The sequence below is a fragment of the Molothrus aeneus genome, chromosome 3, assembly GCF_037042795.1.
Source record: "Molothrus aeneus isolate 106 chromosome 3, BPBGC_Maene_1.0, whole genome shotgun sequence".
Taxonomy (NCBI): Eukaryota; Metazoa; Chordata; class Aves; order Passeriformes; family Icteridae; genus Molothrus; species Molothrus aeneus.
Genome location: NC_089648.1, coordinates 56,112,896 through 56,129,952, shown reverse-complemented (window position 1 = coordinate 56,129,952; position 17,057 = coordinate 56,112,896). Strand labels below are relative to the sequence as shown.

Here is a 17,057-nt window from a genome sequence, read left to right as displayed (position 1 = left end):
CAACATACTAGAGGGGTTTCACCATACTTGCAGTCAAGACTCTCACAAGAGGTGAAGCTTCTGGTGCTGTCTACACAGGAAACCAACTTCAGCCAGAATACCAAACTAGAATAGCTAAGTTACACTGCATGTGTCACTTTCCTACCTTGACAAGTCATATTGGTCCATGGTGTTGCGATCTGTCACAACACATTCCAGCGGGATTTCTGGACAAGCATGTTCAGTGTACCACCTGAAGTTGTAGGTATAGTTATCTTCTTTCTACAAATGAGCAGAATAGCTAAGAGAGGCTTTTCACATTGACAACTTTGTGACTCACAGCTACTGCTTTATACATCAAGCTTGGTATCTCCCCTTGGTTTTGGGATATATCTTCTCAGACTGATTTGTGTTGGTCTGTCCTGTTATAGATCTTGCCATTCCCTGTGTCACCAAAAATGCTCTTGCCAAAAAAACTGCTCTGGTTCTGTTAAACTGCTGTCTGCTGGGTACACAGTCATATCTTCTGTTACTTCTCAGCCAGTTTGGGTTTTTTCCAGCTAGAAATATGAGACAACCAAAAGCACTAATTACATGGCCCACTAGAAGAGAGTGAGGTAACAATCTGGACCCAGGTAAACAGTTTACTGTTCACTGGTCAAGGAAAGCTTTGTGGCTGCAACAAGAGTCAAATATACCAAGAGAAATAACTATTTATTTTAGTCTGCTTTACAGATACTGGGTATTTCCACACATAACACCCTGCTTGTACAGACCTAGTAGCTATTGTCAGTATTTTAGGATGGAGATCCTTCCTTTCTTCATATAGAACTTCTTACCTGATACTCAGGCTGACCTATTCCAGCATCATGGTCGCACAGGAAAGTTATAAGGGTAGAGCGCTGTGTTTTATTCTCATTGTTGTATGCTGCACCATTTTTGTAGGTCAACTGAATCAGGCCATCATAATAGGAAAGTTTGGAACTGGGCAGTCCAAGACTCCAAGACTTATCGTTACTAGAAAATAAAAAGTGAGTTTTGAGAGTGAACAGAACGCAAAATTGTCTCTAAGAGAAGTCTTACAAATAGAAACCACATAAGTTTACACAAGACACCATAATAAGGCATAATAATTAAATAAGGTTGATTAGACGTCAGTGAGCTGGGATAAAAAGAACGCTGCCAAAAGGAAACTTAAAACATGAACAGATGTCCTCCTTTGAAAAGGAAAGAAAGTTACATATTGCTAAGATATCTAGAAAACTTGAGTACTCCTGTCTCTAAAAGGGCGACAATACCATCAAGTTCTCATTCTCCAAAGTGGAAGTCAAACTGCAGACACTCTCATCTTGGGGTCAAACTGGCCTCATCCAATTACACACGGGCAATGAAGACCTAGGACTGCACAACAGCTCTCTGCTAGGTATCAGCTTTGGTTCAGGAGTGTTTTGTCACTGACTTAACATTGACTCTATCAGACCTAGCTTGATCACCTTCCTCTGAAGAACATTTCTAGGGTCTGCAGAAAACTGTCCTTGGCTGGAGAGTAACTCAGGGCCAAGTACCCCATCTCTGGCAGCAGGCTGACCTGGAACCTGAAGTACACAGGTATTTCTGATGCTACCTCAGCCATAGTTTATAGGAGGCAAAAGCAGTGATGCTGTCAGAGTAGCAGTACACACTAGGACTGTACATGGAACAGCCCATTTAGTAAGAGAGATTATAAAATTGTTAAGGTTGGAAAAGACCTCCCAGATCAAGTCCAACCATCAACTTAGTACCACCACCAAATCTTTCGACTGAACCATGTCCTCAAGTCCATATCCATACATATTTTGAACACTTCCAGGGATGGCAGTTCCACCACTTCCTTGGGCAGCCTGCTTCAACGCCTGACAACCCTTTCCATGAAGAAACTTTTCCTACTATCTAATCTAAATATCCACTGGCACAACCTGAGGCCATATGGTACAACATTCAAGATCTGGGCTTCACTACTACCTAAGGCAGCCCCTGCTCATCCCAAGTGCAGCAAGCTCACATTCTTTAGGCCAGCTCTTGGAACAGAGCTGACCCTCAATCTCTGGATTTTAGGTTGCCTTACTACAGCTGCAGCAGTAATCTAGAATTTACAGTCCCTATGGATAACAAAAGGGAGAGCAATGGGCACATTGCATCTCACAAGTTAGCTGTAAGCAAGGTTACATATATGTACATTTGGCTTGAAACAGCTGGCAGTGTAATTACTGCAAATTATATGCTAATTACCTGAATCTATTACACGTAGCCCAGTAATTACTTTACATGCAAATTGTTCATTGTTGCACACCAACAACACATCATGCAACAAGACATCTTCCCTTACAGACAAGAGAATGAGTTACTCACCTCCGCGTTACTTGGCAAGCTGCCGATTTTGTGTGACACCGGTCATCAGGCAGACTGCCACAGACGCTTATGTAAAACCAGTACTCCTTCGTAGTAACTGTATAGAAACTTTTTGCCTTGGCCAGAGGTGATAAATCAAAAGAGAAGCCTGATCAGGAAGGAATAAACTGTATCAGTTCGATTTTGTCCTGATATCTCTCACAGGTTTTGATTCAGTCAGTCACATGGCTAGCTCACCTCCCCCTGAATAAGCCTCCTTCTATGCAATTACTGCTCCAGAAACAAAGTGGAAAAGTAAAAGCATGGTTTCTTATACAGAGAGATCTACTTCAGTAAAATACATATTACATCTATTTTCCTACATTCACTGGGAGAGTATTAAGCTCATGCTGTTCTGATCTTCCATATGCACATACTTAAAACTGTGGGTACTTAGCATTAGGCCGAACTCACTTTGCTCCCGGGTATCATAAGGACTTATTTGTTGTGGCATAAGTTTTATCTCTAATGATCTTTTGATTTGCTGAACAGAAATACATACCTGCCTGAGGATCAGACACCTGACAGTCATCTCCTTCAGTTTTAGACAGGACACACGCAGCAGCAGTATACCACTCAAATGCATACGAACACTCAAGCTCTGCCATCAAGATTGGAGCACTTTCTAGATCACCTGGTATGACAAGAGCAACGCGTTACACATACAGACAGTCGGGCTGCCAACAGGAACTAGGAATCTACACCTAAGAAACTAATTTCTCCTCAAAAGCCAAGGTAACTGTGAAAGTACCTGTTCTTTGAAAATGGAACCAAAAATATTTTTCACAGACTTTGCATTGTCCTCCCCAAAAATAAAAGTTTACCCCAGAAGTAAAGGCACAGGGCTCAATCTGCTCCTGAGAACCATCACAATATTTGAAATAAAGTCTAGTTTGATATACAAAACTGGTATTTTGATACACAAAACTGGTTTTACTACAAAGCAATAGCTGTATTAGTAAATAGTGCATAATCTGATCCTAACAGCCAGCACACTTGGAAGTTCCAAGTTCCTCAGGCTGAGGTAGAGGAACGCAGGTTTTCTATTTTCCTGGGAGATAGTTAACTAGCAGGCTATTATAATCGACATGAACAATATTAACTTCCTTTCATAAACTGCCAGCAGTTTAGATACAAACCTTATTTATTGGAAAAGAAGGCTAAAGTATTTGATCTCAGTTCAGAACTACTCTTTCCCATCAAGATAACTAGAGAAAGAAAGTGCTTCCAGATATTTGTATCGCTTCCAGCTATTTGTGGAGTCTTAAACACTTAAGCATACTTTAATCACGTTTGGAAGAATCTTATTTCAAGAGTTTTTAAAGAGTATTTGCATAAAAGGTAAATAACTAAATACCTGCAATTATATTGCCATCATCCTAGTAAACAAATCCTGATACTTCAAGCTTGTGCATAGAAAGAGATAGAAAACATGCTAATATTTAGCACATGCTAATATTTTGCACTCATGTCTGGGCTTATTAGATGACCTACAGTTTTTAACTGGACCAATGAACAGGGTGTGGATGTTCTTACCTGGTCTGCATATTAGAGTGATAACCGTTTGGATTTTTTGTTTTTCTTTAAAAGGACAGCTGTCTCCATTTGAATAGATAAGTTGAATATTCTCTCCAACCTTCTTTGGAGAAGATACAAATGTTCCAAGATTCTTGCTGTTGTTTTGCTTATCTGTAAAAACAGTAAATACAGAACTTTTGTTTCTCTGAAAAGAAGTGAAGCTTCTGTTAGATACTAAGACTTTCCACTTGTCTAGTTAATGAGAAAGTATCATTAGGAGTTTGATTTTACCTTGCCAAACCATGCTGTGGTTCTTTAGTTAGAAAAAGCTGTGCATTCTTTCTTCAAGCGTTTCTGAGATCACAAAAGAAACATGCTCCTAACTTCTGTATCCTCGAATAAATGAAGGCGCTCAGGACAACCAACCCCATTTGCACAGGAAGTGCCAAGCCTTCAGAGGCTTAAAAAAACAGTGAACCAAAAAAACTCCATAAACGCCACCAACAAAAACCCAACTCACCTACAGCGCAAATAGCAGCACCATCTGAACAGCTGAAAGCTCCTCCTCTCTTCAACACCTTATGGCAGACATTGATGTAGTAATGTTTCCTTCCTACCTCTGAAAAGCTACTGTCCACAGCTTCCCAGTTCTGGGCTGACTCTGAAATATAGAGGGTCATTAAGAACAAGTCACCTGGCTAAACTGTTGCAGCATCTCCATGCCAAAATGCCTCTTATTATAGGATAGCCCACATTTATTTGCGTGATAACCTCTCCTTCAGAGCATCCCCCAGCACACAGAAGCCCTGATTTCAGCTCCATTCCCCCACCAGCTGAGATTACCACCTACATCCGTCCCCTGAAGCCATAGCTGCCAAATCTTGCCATTTTTGGATGTGTCTCCTTTGCACAAGCCACTGGATGGAAGCTGCTGAGCCATGGTGGATCCCAACTGGCTCAGGCTTCCCAGAGAGATGGTGGATGCCCCCTCCCTGGAAGTGTTCAAGGCCAGGCTGGATGGGGCTTTGAGCAAACTGGTCTAGGGGAAGGTGTACCTGCCCATGACAGAGGAGCCAGGCTAAATGATCTTTAATGGCCCCTTCCAACGCAAACTGTGATTCTGTGGCTGAAAACCACTTATAATGGCAGCAACCAAGGCAGTCATGGACATGGCAACTAAGGCGCTCAGTCTGTTTGGAATGAGGGAAGCAAACACCAGCATCCCAGAAATTCACTAAGAACAACAAAAGCTGACTAATACTCAGCTAGAGAATTGCACTGGAGATGGCATGTAAACTCAGGACTGCAGAAGTAATTGAAAGCTAGTTTTTATTGCCATACCTGAACTGCGGATAAGAGGTGACAAGTCATAGTGTTTTCTCTTGTCAGTAACTCTGCAAAGGAGATCTTTTTCCTCTTTAACACATGCGTATTTTGTATCCCAAGTGAAAAAATAGGTGCAGTCAACTTCACCGGTGAATACTGGAGTTCCTCTACCATCATTACCTTAACATGGGAAACAGATGAACACATGTGAGGTTTCTAGAGGGGGAAGGGGAAAAAAGCAAAAAGACTTGACGACTAGCAATGAGCAAGGAAGACAAAAAGTCCTTTTGCTGCAGAGGACTTGTGTTCCTGGTTTTTTACCACTGGCTAAGAAAAAAAGGCGCTTTTATACTTCCATCTTCTCAATCATCAGTGTAAATTTAGACTAGCAGTGTTACTACACAGCACATCCTGCCAGCCATCAAAATTACTGCTTGATGTAACAATTTCTTGTGTTAGCTGTGGCTCAAAGCAAGCATTCATTTGAGCATAAGGTCTACTAGCAAGCATGGGAGTTAAACCCTGAGCAGAGCTGTCAGAGCTTGTTAAACTCACTTGCTGTTTCGTTGCACTCGAAGTTTATGACAGTCATTCTCTGAAAGCCGGAACTACATGCATCCCCATTCGGATAAATTAAAGTGAGATCCCCATCCGAGTATCTGAGGAAGAAGTCAGTTTTAGATAGAAATATAGGGTCAGACAATCACACAGTGTTCTTCACATAACAGAAGTCACATTCTTGTTCAATTATTAATTGTTTCACTCCAAGGGAAAACAAATGCTAGTTCAACATTAATAATGACATTTCTACAGCAATGAAGGCTTGCATCCACTGATTTTTCTGATCACTTTTCATTAATTTCTATAGAAATTAAAGAATGCTCTAAAGCTCCCCTAGGTATGATGGGATATTTATTCCCACTAGTTTATTGTGTGGCTGTTTCTGCAAGAGGAGGAAGTCATACTTCCTGGAAAATCACTGCAACAAACCTGTCACAGGCAAAATGGAAGATCATATCCACATGAATTAATCTCTGCTTTACAATCTCATGCAAACTATTATCCCTATATGCCACTTGGGAACCAGCTTCTACTGATACTGCTTTACATGTAAAACATGTAAAAAGGAGGACAACAGGCAGTGCACCACAATCTGCAATTGGGACAACAAAGTCAGTGGAAGTCTTTCTGTCTAGCCAATGGCCTCTGCCAACCTCACCGGCTCCTTTGTTTGCTAATGCTATCCTGCTATACTGTTACAGTTTTTCTGACAAAAAAAGTGACAAAAAATGCTTGCATTTTGTATCAATTGTTGATTACGTGACAAGTAAGTAAGCATCAAAGCAGGAAACAGACCAATCAGATCAGTCAGCAGGGCTGAAGAGAATTTACACACCTTAGGGTTTGGTTCGCAAATCTTCCTGCCACTTTTTGCTGGTTATTTGAAAGTTTTACTTGGCAAGATGAAACGTATCCTGTATCATCCTTGCAGTTACCTGCAGTGGTTTTCCCACATACATTCAAGTAATAGTAATACTCCTCTTTGTCATCTTTGGCTGCATACGGTGTGACATATTCTGAATGAATAAAAAAAAGTATTTTAACATACATCAGGACAGACATGAAACTCCAAATATCAACCCAGGACTTTTTTTTTCTGTCCCTAAATAAGGAAATGCAAAACTGGCTAGTAAAAACCACAAAAACAAAAGAAAAATACTGAGCTTACCAGAAAATTGATTAAGTGGACTTAAATCAATAGAGATATCATGTTGCTCATTAGTCAGACAACAGTTCTTACTCTCCAGGTAATCCCTGTGACAGGCATACTCAGTAACCCACTCAATTTCATACCGGCAGTTTGTTTTTGCTGTAAGTTTGGGACCTGAACTCTAAAACAGAAGTGAACAGAAATTAAATTATAAGTAGACTTACTTGAAATATAATCTTTAAAGCAACAGTATCACATTCCTCTAAGATCAGTAGCAACTACTTCACCTCTAATACTAAAGATGTGCAAACATTGTTTCTGGCCTCTCTGAAATAGGTGTTGAGAAGAAATAAAACAGGTCTTATAAATGATGTAGTAAACTATTACAAGTCTAAGCAGAAGTAAAGCATCAGACATTAGGAGAAAGACAGCAAAAGTAATAGTGCTTTTAAAAGTACTTTTCCTTAATGTGCTGGAAAAAGCAAAGATGTGAGCCCAAATGGCCTAAGCTAGGATTGTGTTTGCCTCAGAGAAGTCCTCAGTGCAGGAAATAGAGATCAAATGCTCTCTGAAGGCAAAGCAGACTTTTAGACACTGATGTTTCAGCAGCTTTGATTCCCTCAGTCCAAATCAAAATAGAGATATTTGAGAACTCTTTAGCCAACAATTCTGTCAGATGAGTTATCTGTCGTGATATATTTTTACACGTCCGGGAGAAGCAATAGTCTTGGCTTTCCCCACTTTAAAGTGAAACACTAGAAATGCAAATTGTTTCATAAATCTGTATTCCTGCCATCCACTGGAACAACTGGCAGATACACAGGTATGAGGTAAATTACAGGCACAAGTATCATCAGTAATACTACTCATCCTACAAGAGTGCATAGCTATAGCAAGGTAGTACAAAGTGACAGTACAAAAGAGCCGGGTTTATTTCTGCAGCAACAAGAGTGAAGTGTGGTACCTATCTAGGTCATATGAGGGACTAGACATTAAACCAAAAATTAGCCAGACAAGAGCTCCCTCTTCACTAATCTGCAACAAAAAGCATCACTATATGAAATGGCAGAGCATTAGCAATTGCCCACTTCAAGGAGTGTAGGTTGCTGAAGTTACCCAGCATTACTTTGAAGTTACTGTCACATTGCATTCAAGTTAGGCCAAAACAGTGTCCTGCACAAACTGAGTTGTTGCTGAACACTACAGATTTTACTTAAAAAGAATTCATGAGCCTGCTTAGTAAGTGACAGACCCTTGCCACGCAATGACACTTACTAGCTACTTTTTTTCCCTGAGGAAGAACAGATTAATAAAGAAACCAAGTAACAGGCAACAGCTGTAAGCCTGCCCAGCCTGACTGAGGAGGAAGAGTGCTCATTAGCAAGCAAAGCTCTGTGCCAATGTGCCCAGGATTAACTCTACACTAAGTCCTCCTATGCTTAGAGATAAGCCTTGAACCCTTGTTGCCCCCTGTAAAGGGACAACCAAATTCACCAATACAAGAGACAACACACTCCTGGGGAAATTCCGTTCAGGTTCTTATTTCTTAAGTTCTAGAAGACTTTGAGTACATCTAGAATCTCACACTCTTCACAAGCTACAAGCCAAGAATACTTACGCTCTCTTCAGGTCTGAATAAAAATAAATAATAAAACACAAAAGTTAAATACCAACCAGTTAACGCAAACTAAAACTTTGAAGTTACCTCTTCTCCCCTCTTTGATGGGCAAACAAAAGTGATTGTCACTGCTGGATTGTGGCCTAGGCAGAAGCCGGGCCTTTCTTCATCATGCTTGTATAGTGTCTCATAACTCAATACAAGCCTAGAAATAGAAAACAACAAACCAAAAAGACAGTTAAGACACCACACTCTACAGAAAAAGGATATTCTTGAAATGCTCAATCTTTGCTAGACACTCCAACAGAATATACCAATGCGGCCCTGCTCCTAAAAGCAACTTTTAGGGAGATCCTCATTCCTTTAATCTTAAGAGTTAATTAAAATAGAAATTAAAATAGTCCCAGCAAAATTACTTAATACAGTATCTTCTGGTACCCTACTTAAGACTATGTTGAATGCCTTGTGACTCATATTGTAGCAAGAATTTAGTTGATAATCACAGGAACACAGGATAATCGCAGTTTTGCTCTCAAAACTACTGCTGGAGAGCAGATGTGGCAAATGTTCTTGCAACTTTTGAAAGCAGTGTCCACTCAAGTTTTGTCACATTACGGTACTTTATCACCTCTCTACATATAAACTCTTTCCATTCTGCCCCCAGAATTAACAGCAAAATGAACTCATTAGCAAATTGACAGGAGCAAGGCAAGTGGGTCAAATCAGGTGAAGCAGGAGAAGGAGAATAAAACATGGTAACTAACAGGGAGACAAATAGCAAGATGACTTGGATGAGAGAACAGAATGATCACCACAACTTCCCAGCTATGCATTATTATTCTGTGCAGTTTAACAGGCAGAAGACAACAGCTCCCAGAGCAGTGACATTCTGGCTTCAGATTAGCCACAGCACAGAAAGGCATCATCTGCTCCTATTCCCAATTTTTCAAGTACTCCTGGGTAGTAGAGTGAGCCAAATGCATTTAGCCAGTGGGGCCTCAGACAGTAGACAGACAGGACCAAATCTTACCCTGCTGCCTGTGGGCCAAGAGCACTTATCGCCCCTTGCTTCTATGAGTTCTGCAATTCTGTAAAAAGGAGTCTCTCACAACAAAGGAGAAAATTTGATCTGTTGTGGCAGTACCACAGGACAGAGTGCTCTGACAGTATTTTTGAACAGTTTTCTGCTAATGCTTCAACACTGAAGAAGTATTAATGTTACGTTTTAGGAGACTCATCTGTTACCAAGAACGTTGTTTCCAGGCCAGACGACTGAAGTGCCCACAGAAGTATGACCACAAAAATTGCATACCTGTCTTTGTCTTGAAGCTTCAGCTGCTCCTTTGGACGGCCAACATCATACGCCAGACCGTTATGTAACAAGCAAGCAGCACTGCCAGCAGGGCACTTTCTGGTCTCTCCACTTGAACCTCCTGGTTATAGCACATAGAAAAGAAGTTATAGGACTCAGTTTCTAAGCCCTGCTCCACCTGAAGTATCTCGCCATTTCATCTGTGGGTTCTTCTAAAAATAGTTCTAAAAAACAGGCTACATTAGACTGTAAAATTGACAAGATAAAACCTGCAGTGCTTGTGGTAATTCATGCTGCCCTGGTTGGGGACAGCAAATTCATCCTTCCTGACAAACAGCCGTAGCTATTTGCTACTACAGCTGCTGGATAAACAGGGCTTTGAAAACTTCCAAAAGTGTGCCAAGTATTTATTTTTTTTTCCCACAACCAAGTCAGGGGTAACCCCTCCTTACTCCTCCCCTTCTTTGTCTATTATTAACCACCTAATTCAAAGCTGTGAGCAAAAAGTTTCATACTAGTGAGATGTTTAAAAGAATAGACCTCTCACTACAACTAGAAGCATTAAACCCTTAACAGGGGCACAAACCACATATTTAACTACTAAGTAAAAATCGCAGTGAGAGTATACAGCTAAACTAACCTTTTCAGCAAGTTTCAAATATGTTTTTTTCTGGTTTAATTCCTTATACATATAGCTCTCAACTGAGAGGGAAGTGCTAGCTATGCACCAGTACTTAGGCAAGCACCTAAACAGAGCTTAGATGCACTTAGATGCTTTAGATGCACCTCAGGACATTCATCAGGAACTGGGCAACAACCTGGAGTCCAAAGGAATAAACCTGGAACACATGAAGCCCTGTGAACAACACTGGTCCTATTTGGCAGTAGATACAAGACAAGCTGCCCTCTCCCACTTAGAAAAAGTGTACTGACAGTACTTGCACATCCAGAAGGGGCCTATCTCTGAACACCTCAACACTTGGAGAGTAGGGAGTTCAAAATAATTATCTAAGTCTTGAAATACTGATCTTTGAACATAGGACAACTTTAACGGAGACAATGGCCAAGAACCACATTACAAGAAATTTACACACTGACAGGTGACATAAACAACCATTCAAACCTATATCCCTGCAGACATTTATGAACAAGGAATCATCATCAGAATCATCCACCAAGTAGTGTCCTGAAACTTGGATGAGAGGACTCAAGTCATGTTTCTTGAGATCTTCATCAAACACATAGCAAGGCACCTAGAACAACAACAAAAAAAAATACATGCAAACCATGCTACACAAGTAGAGGGAAGTTATGAACAGAAATATATGAAGCCCAGTTAGTATTTGGAAAAGTTTTTTTACTTTTGGAAGCTCAAAGTTAGACATGCTGATTAAAATGAGGCATCCAAAGTTAAACTAATTTGCTCCAGCTTTTAAAAGGGCTTTACTATAAACAACCACCCAAATTCTCAGCTCCACCAACTTCCAACATTTATTCTTTACATATCTGTGAAAAACATAGGTTTATGGAGGTTGTTTGAATTAATCTGGGGTGGGGGCAGGTAATCAGAGTAAAATTGTCACGTATGTGAAGAGTAACTTCTGCATGGATAGTACATAGATTACCTCTTTCACAGGTTTAAACAAGTCTTTCTTGCAAGCCACAAAGGTCCTCCATTCAAAATAGTGCACACACTCTGTTGCTGTTACAAATTCAGGGGTACCCTATTTTAAGTAAGAAAAAATAATGCTTTGAAAAACAGACTGGTTTTATTTTACATCTGTAGACATTAAGAAGTTTATTCAAGAAGTTAAGAAAAACAGAATACAGCACATCAAAGAACAAGGGCATACAATTTCTTAATGGCATTTGTTTACAGCAAGATTGTTATGTAACAGCTTTGTTGGGCCACTCAGGAAGATGCAGGATGCCAAATCCATAGTCTGCACCAATACTCAACATATCCAGTCCTAATATGCAGTAACTGTATTCCATCCTTTAGAAGTGCTCACTATGTCAGCTGACAGAAGCACCAGTCCTATCTGCTTACTAGAAAGGAAGGAAGACACCAATAGAAATGCATATAAATAGGTTAACACAGTGAGGCAATGCATGGTTTATCAGTTCCCTTTTATCCTACAGAAACAACTGATTAGCAGTCTCTTCCGCTACACAGAAATAATATCCCTGACCTGAGCTGCCTATTTTTATAGGCTCATGTTATACATATTTGTATATATTTCAAGATGGGTGTTCTACCACAGTTCAGGAATGGATGTTCAACTGAATGTCAACAGTGAAAACACAACAATTTTTCACTTGGTTCTCCATCCCCTCAGCTAGAAGCAGTTTAGCACACAAACTGACTACCTCTCTCATTTAACCCTGCCATAAAAGGGGACGAAACAAGTTGCTCCAGACAGTATTACAAAATCCTTTTACTATGTCACGAGACAAACAGGTATTAGAACTGAGCTAACCAGAAGAAGCCTGAAGATCAGTATGATCTGGTGTTACAGTTGAAGTTGAGCAATAATTTTTAATTTAGTTTAAAGAGTCATCTGCTGAAACAGAACAAGAAGCTTTTAAGTCTCTGCTGCACTGGCACTTTGTTTGAATTGGCTGGATTTCCAAGGGGGGGGGTGTGCAATAGCATTGTCAGTGCCAAGAGCAGCACCAATAAATACCTCTCCCGGAAACACCAATATGGGAGCTGATTACAGCCCATAGTGAGCCCTCCTGTCTGTTAAGTGTGTGGAGGGTGTAACTCCAAAAGCATTTTGAAGGGAACTGCTTGTACACAGGCCCCTAGAAACTTTTCAGGGATCTCCAATCACACTTCAAACACATTCTCACAACAAACTATTTCCTCAGAAGCCCAGCTGGCTGTATAAGCACTGTTAGTTCAACAATGTGCAGACCAAGCCTAAGGCTTACTGCTGTCAACTATGCTGCCCCACAACAGAGGTCAGTCATTTAAACAGTCCTGCCAGATTCACAGCTAAGGCACAGCCAACAATTAAACAACAGCTCACACTGTTATGGTACCCTGCACACTGTTGACTCATTCCTCCATATTAAGCTAATAAAATACTACAGTGACAACCATGTAAAAGAACTGAAGACAAAGAAGAGCCCAGAACCAGAGCTAAGCTGCAGACCTGCAACAATTTTCTACCAGAACTGAATTTTGAAAGCCACAATAAATTTTTACTTTTAACTTAATAGTAAAACATAATTGGCTCTTCTTTAAGCTGCGAAGCTCAGTAATCAGTACATCCAAAAGCACAGCAAGTCTCTTTAAAAAGCAAGTCAGAACTACTTGTCATTTCCATTGAAGATAACAGCACATTATTTAGACTTACCAGTGTTTTCCCACACAGGAAGTTAATATTGCTTTGAATTTGGTGTTCACTGCCTTGCTGCAAGCAGTTACGTGTAGTGTTGAGCTCCAGAAGACTTTCAGAAACTTTCTGCAAGGCTAATTCACCTAGGGTTTAAAAATGAGAAGGTGGGGGAAAAAAGACTGTTATAATACAACGCCTTCCTAGAAGCTCAACAGACAGGGTCTAGTTTCAACCACTGAGCAGCACAGGAGATACCAGTCCACTTGAAGACAGTACAACTAAAGATCTTTGTGGATTTTCTGATTTGGAAGATCAGATCCAAGTTAAGATAGTATTTGACTCTCTCGTCACACTTGTACTTTCTTAAAGGTTTTTAGCAAACACTTTCTAAAATAAAAGTAAAACAGCAGGTGCTACTACAATCCAGTCACCTCCTTAGGAACAAGGAAAGCTGTTACCAACTAGTTTCAATCACAATTCACTCCTTCCTCCTACGAGTTTCTATTTATCAGTTTCTCAGCCTTTATATCATTTATATTAATAGCATCAGCACAAGATGAGAGAGAGTCTATCACAGAATGGTTTTTGTTTAGAAGGGAGCCCTCTGCAATAAGCAGGGACATCTTCAACTCTATCAGTTGCTTAGAGCCCTGTTCAGCCTGACCTTGAACATTTTCAGGATGGGGCATCTGCAAACTCTCTGGACAAACTTGTTCCACTGCCTCACCACCATCATCACTAAGAAATTTATTCCTTATATCTAGTCTGGATCTACCCTCCTTTGGTTTAAAATTATTACTTCCTGTAATAATTTTATTAAAGAGGTAATAATTTAATTTCCTCTAACTACAGGCCCTGCTAAGTCCTCATTTTTCCTTATGAGCCTCCTATAAGCACTGGAATGCTGCAATAAGGTTTCCCTGGAGCCTTCTCTTCCCCAAGCTAACCAACCTCAACTCTCTCATTCTGTCTTCATAGGAGAGGTGCTCCAGCCCTGTGAGCATTTTTGTGACCTTCCTCCAGACCTGCTCCCACAGGGGCATGCCCTTCCTGTGCTGAGGACCCCAAAACTGGATGCAGTAGCTGAGGTGCAGTCTCACCAGAGAGAAAGGAGGGGCAGAATCACCTCCCTCGACCTGCTGGCCACATTGCTTTTGATACAGCTGGCTTTCTGGGCTGCAGGTGCACATTGATGGCTCTACTTAATCTTTAATCTACTTAATGAAGAACACACTGGTGCCTGTGCACTGGCACTCTCTGCAGACAAACCCAGCACAGATCCACTGCCTCAGTGCAAATCCCCCATCCCCTTTAGCACAGCTCACATGCTGCATGATGAGTAGGGGCAGTGCTTTGTCACTGCACACTGCTCTCCTCCCCAGCACTTGACATGAAGGGGAAAGGTGGAGCACATTTCAAGTCACACTGAGCACCAGCTCAGGCCACTGAAATGTTCCTGCTCAAGCCCATTTTGGTTAATATTAAACACCAAGTGCTTTTAGACCTTACATGCTAACACCAGCCTGTTCTTTTTTTTTTTTTTTAAGGAAGTAGATTTTAATTCTGCAATGAGTTTGGTTTGAACAACAGAAAATGCTATAAAGTGTGAGCATGGATCAGCTTCCCTGTTACCATTTTAGTTTATGTCTACACTAGGGAGAAAGCAAGTCGAATCTGTAATCATTGCAGATAGCAGCTTTGCACTTAGGCCAAATGTTATTTCATTTTAAAAAACACACTTGTAGGAACTTTGCTGAGCCTGTTACCTCCTCACTTAAGGCAAGGAAAACTACACTGCACCCACATAAGGCAGCCTAGAGAACAAAAGGGGAGCAGAAGCCAAAAAACTGTGCAGAAAGATCATACATGTGGTTTGTGCCTTTGTTATTTCCTGTATTATCAAAAGGCCATCTTCAGGTTCTACAGCTTCCAGCACTGATGCTAGCCAAAGTGCCATGCAGCTGTCTTAAATCTAAGAGCTACATACTGCTTTGAGAGCAAGAGTGTAACTTATCACATGATTGCTTAGAAGACACTGTCAAGGTGTCCCCTTTTCTTCCACAGATTAGCAGAAGGAAGCCAACACAACTTTCTAGGCAAGAGATGTATATAGTAACAATATGCACATGACTTAAAACCCCTCCAGTTATAAATGTATACAGCTACAAGCTCCCATTTAGCAGGGAACTTATGGCAGCACCATCTGAGGACTTCGTGCTCTGTATGCACTAGCTTCTCTCTGTGCTAAAAACACAGTGCATTGTGTTAAAGGCACTTCTGAGCTGATTCCAATTTTCTCACTTAAAGTAATATTCAAGAAAAAACAAGTTTAGCCAGTAAATCTTGTTTACTACAGGCCAACACATATGCTCTCTTCCCCTTACATGCTTACAATTAGTTTGAGAACTTGCTAAAAGTCTCTTCAGTGGCACATGCCTCATCACACCCTTGCTCACAGGGCAGGGAACATCAGCCCCTCACATGATCAGCTTCCTTCCACAGCTGCAACCACTTTTACTGTAGCATCAAGCTCCCTCTACAATCATCACTCATGTTTCTTCATGCCTTCAGAGATATGTTGCTTCCACAAAGCAACACGCTACAAATCAGCTAGTATTGTTCACAGAAATTAGCACCAAATACTTCATATTACACAGGTGTGCTAAATTAGTACCAAAGGCACTGTCCACAACAAGTTCATTGACTCCAACTGTTTAGCTACTTAGCAGGATAAAGGCACTCATGGAAGGTATCTAATCAGTTGTCCAGGAGAAAGAGGGACTTAGGTGGCAGCTATCATTTCATGTCCACTCATCCTACAGCAGCTGGACAAAGTGCACCTTCCACCAGCAGGTTAAGAGACACTTAAAGTAATAGCTCCATTTTCTAGGAGCAGTCCAAGTACATAGCACATGAGCCACTAGGCATCATGGTAAGCTGAAAAGTTAAATAACTACCATGTCATTTTGATCCTCACTGATGTTCATGAACTAAACATTTGCCTACCCTTGAAAACTTCTAGGATTTCTAATCAATAAAAAAGCAGAGGATAGGCCTCTGGGGTCTCCATGCAAACCCTGGTATGTCATTGACACACAGTTATGATTAGCCACAAGGCTTGCCTGGGATACAGGCTGATTACTGCCACAGAGCATATGGCCTAAACACCCCTCAAAGCTGGGAACAACAAGCAGTCCTACAGCTGTCATCCTCTGCACAGCTAATATATATTAAAAAAAACCCAAACAATTGTTTGCATTGTTGTTTGTTTTTTTCTGGAAGAATGAAGAAGAGAACTGATTTAGCCCATATCTGAAGAAAGCTTACTACTTAAAATTTATCAGTTAACAAACTGCCCTTCTTCCCCAAAATAAATGTCCTTCATCAGCCCACAGCTTTGGCATACAGGTAACCTCATGTCATCTGGATTGCTTGAAGACAAGTATGTGGTTTAGCTGATTTAGGTAACCAGGAGTCTACACCTGCCTAGACCTGGATAAGAGAGATTCCTCTTTTCTCACTAGGAGTGATTTTTTTTTTTTTAACAAAAAAGTTTGATGACCCGTTAGCATGATCTAAACTCAGTGTGATGGTGATGAAGCTTCAAGGCATTTAGAGGCATGAGCAAGAACAAAACTTGGACAATTTGACCAATTAAAAAAACCAAAATTCAATGACAATGTTAACTGCTCACCTTGTTTTTGCACTTTATTGCAGGGTAGTTAAAAACATATCCCACTTGAACAAGATTCATGGCTTAGCCTTTGAAAGTCATTTCAAATTGCCTTGGCAAGACCACAGTATATATCTATTGCTAAA

General features: G+C 40.7%; 1 protein-coding gene across 1 annotated transcript in view; it reads right to left on the bottom strand.

The window, feature by feature from the left end:
- IGF2R (insulin like growth factor 2 receptor) overlaps positions 1 to 17,057 on the bottom strand; it is a 56,758-nt gene that overhangs the window by 29,551 nt on the left and 10,150 nt on the right. The window contains exons 3-17 of the mRNA XM_066546985.1: positions 13,257 to 13,381; positions 11,517 to 11,615; positions 11,015 to 11,144; positions 9,892 to 10,012; positions 8,667 to 8,784; positions 6,980 to 7,142; positions 6,647 to 6,827; positions 5,806 to 5,909; positions 5,266 to 5,430; positions 4,445 to 4,585; positions 3,943 to 4,095; positions 2,909 to 3,040; positions 2,368 to 2,515; positions 819 to 996; positions 146 to 261 (exon numbers count right to left, since the gene is read on the bottom strand). Coding sequence (XP_066403082.1) covers positions 146 to 261; positions 819 to 996; positions 2,368 to 2,515; positions 2,909 to 3,040; positions 3,943 to 4,095; positions 4,445 to 4,585; positions 5,266 to 5,430; positions 5,806 to 5,909; positions 6,647 to 6,827; positions 6,980 to 7,142; positions 8,667 to 8,784; positions 9,892 to 10,012; positions 11,015 to 11,144; positions 11,517 to 11,615; positions 13,257 to 13,381 — 2,074 coding nt within the window. The remainder of the gene's footprint in view (positions 1 to 145; positions 262 to 818; positions 997 to 2,367; positions 2,516 to 2,908; positions 3,041 to 3,942; positions 4,096 to 4,444; positions 4,586 to 5,265; positions 5,431 to 5,805; positions 5,910 to 6,646; positions 6,828 to 6,979; positions 7,143 to 8,666; positions 8,785 to 9,891; positions 10,013 to 11,014; positions 11,145 to 11,516; positions 11,616 to 13,256; positions 13,382 to 17,057) is intronic.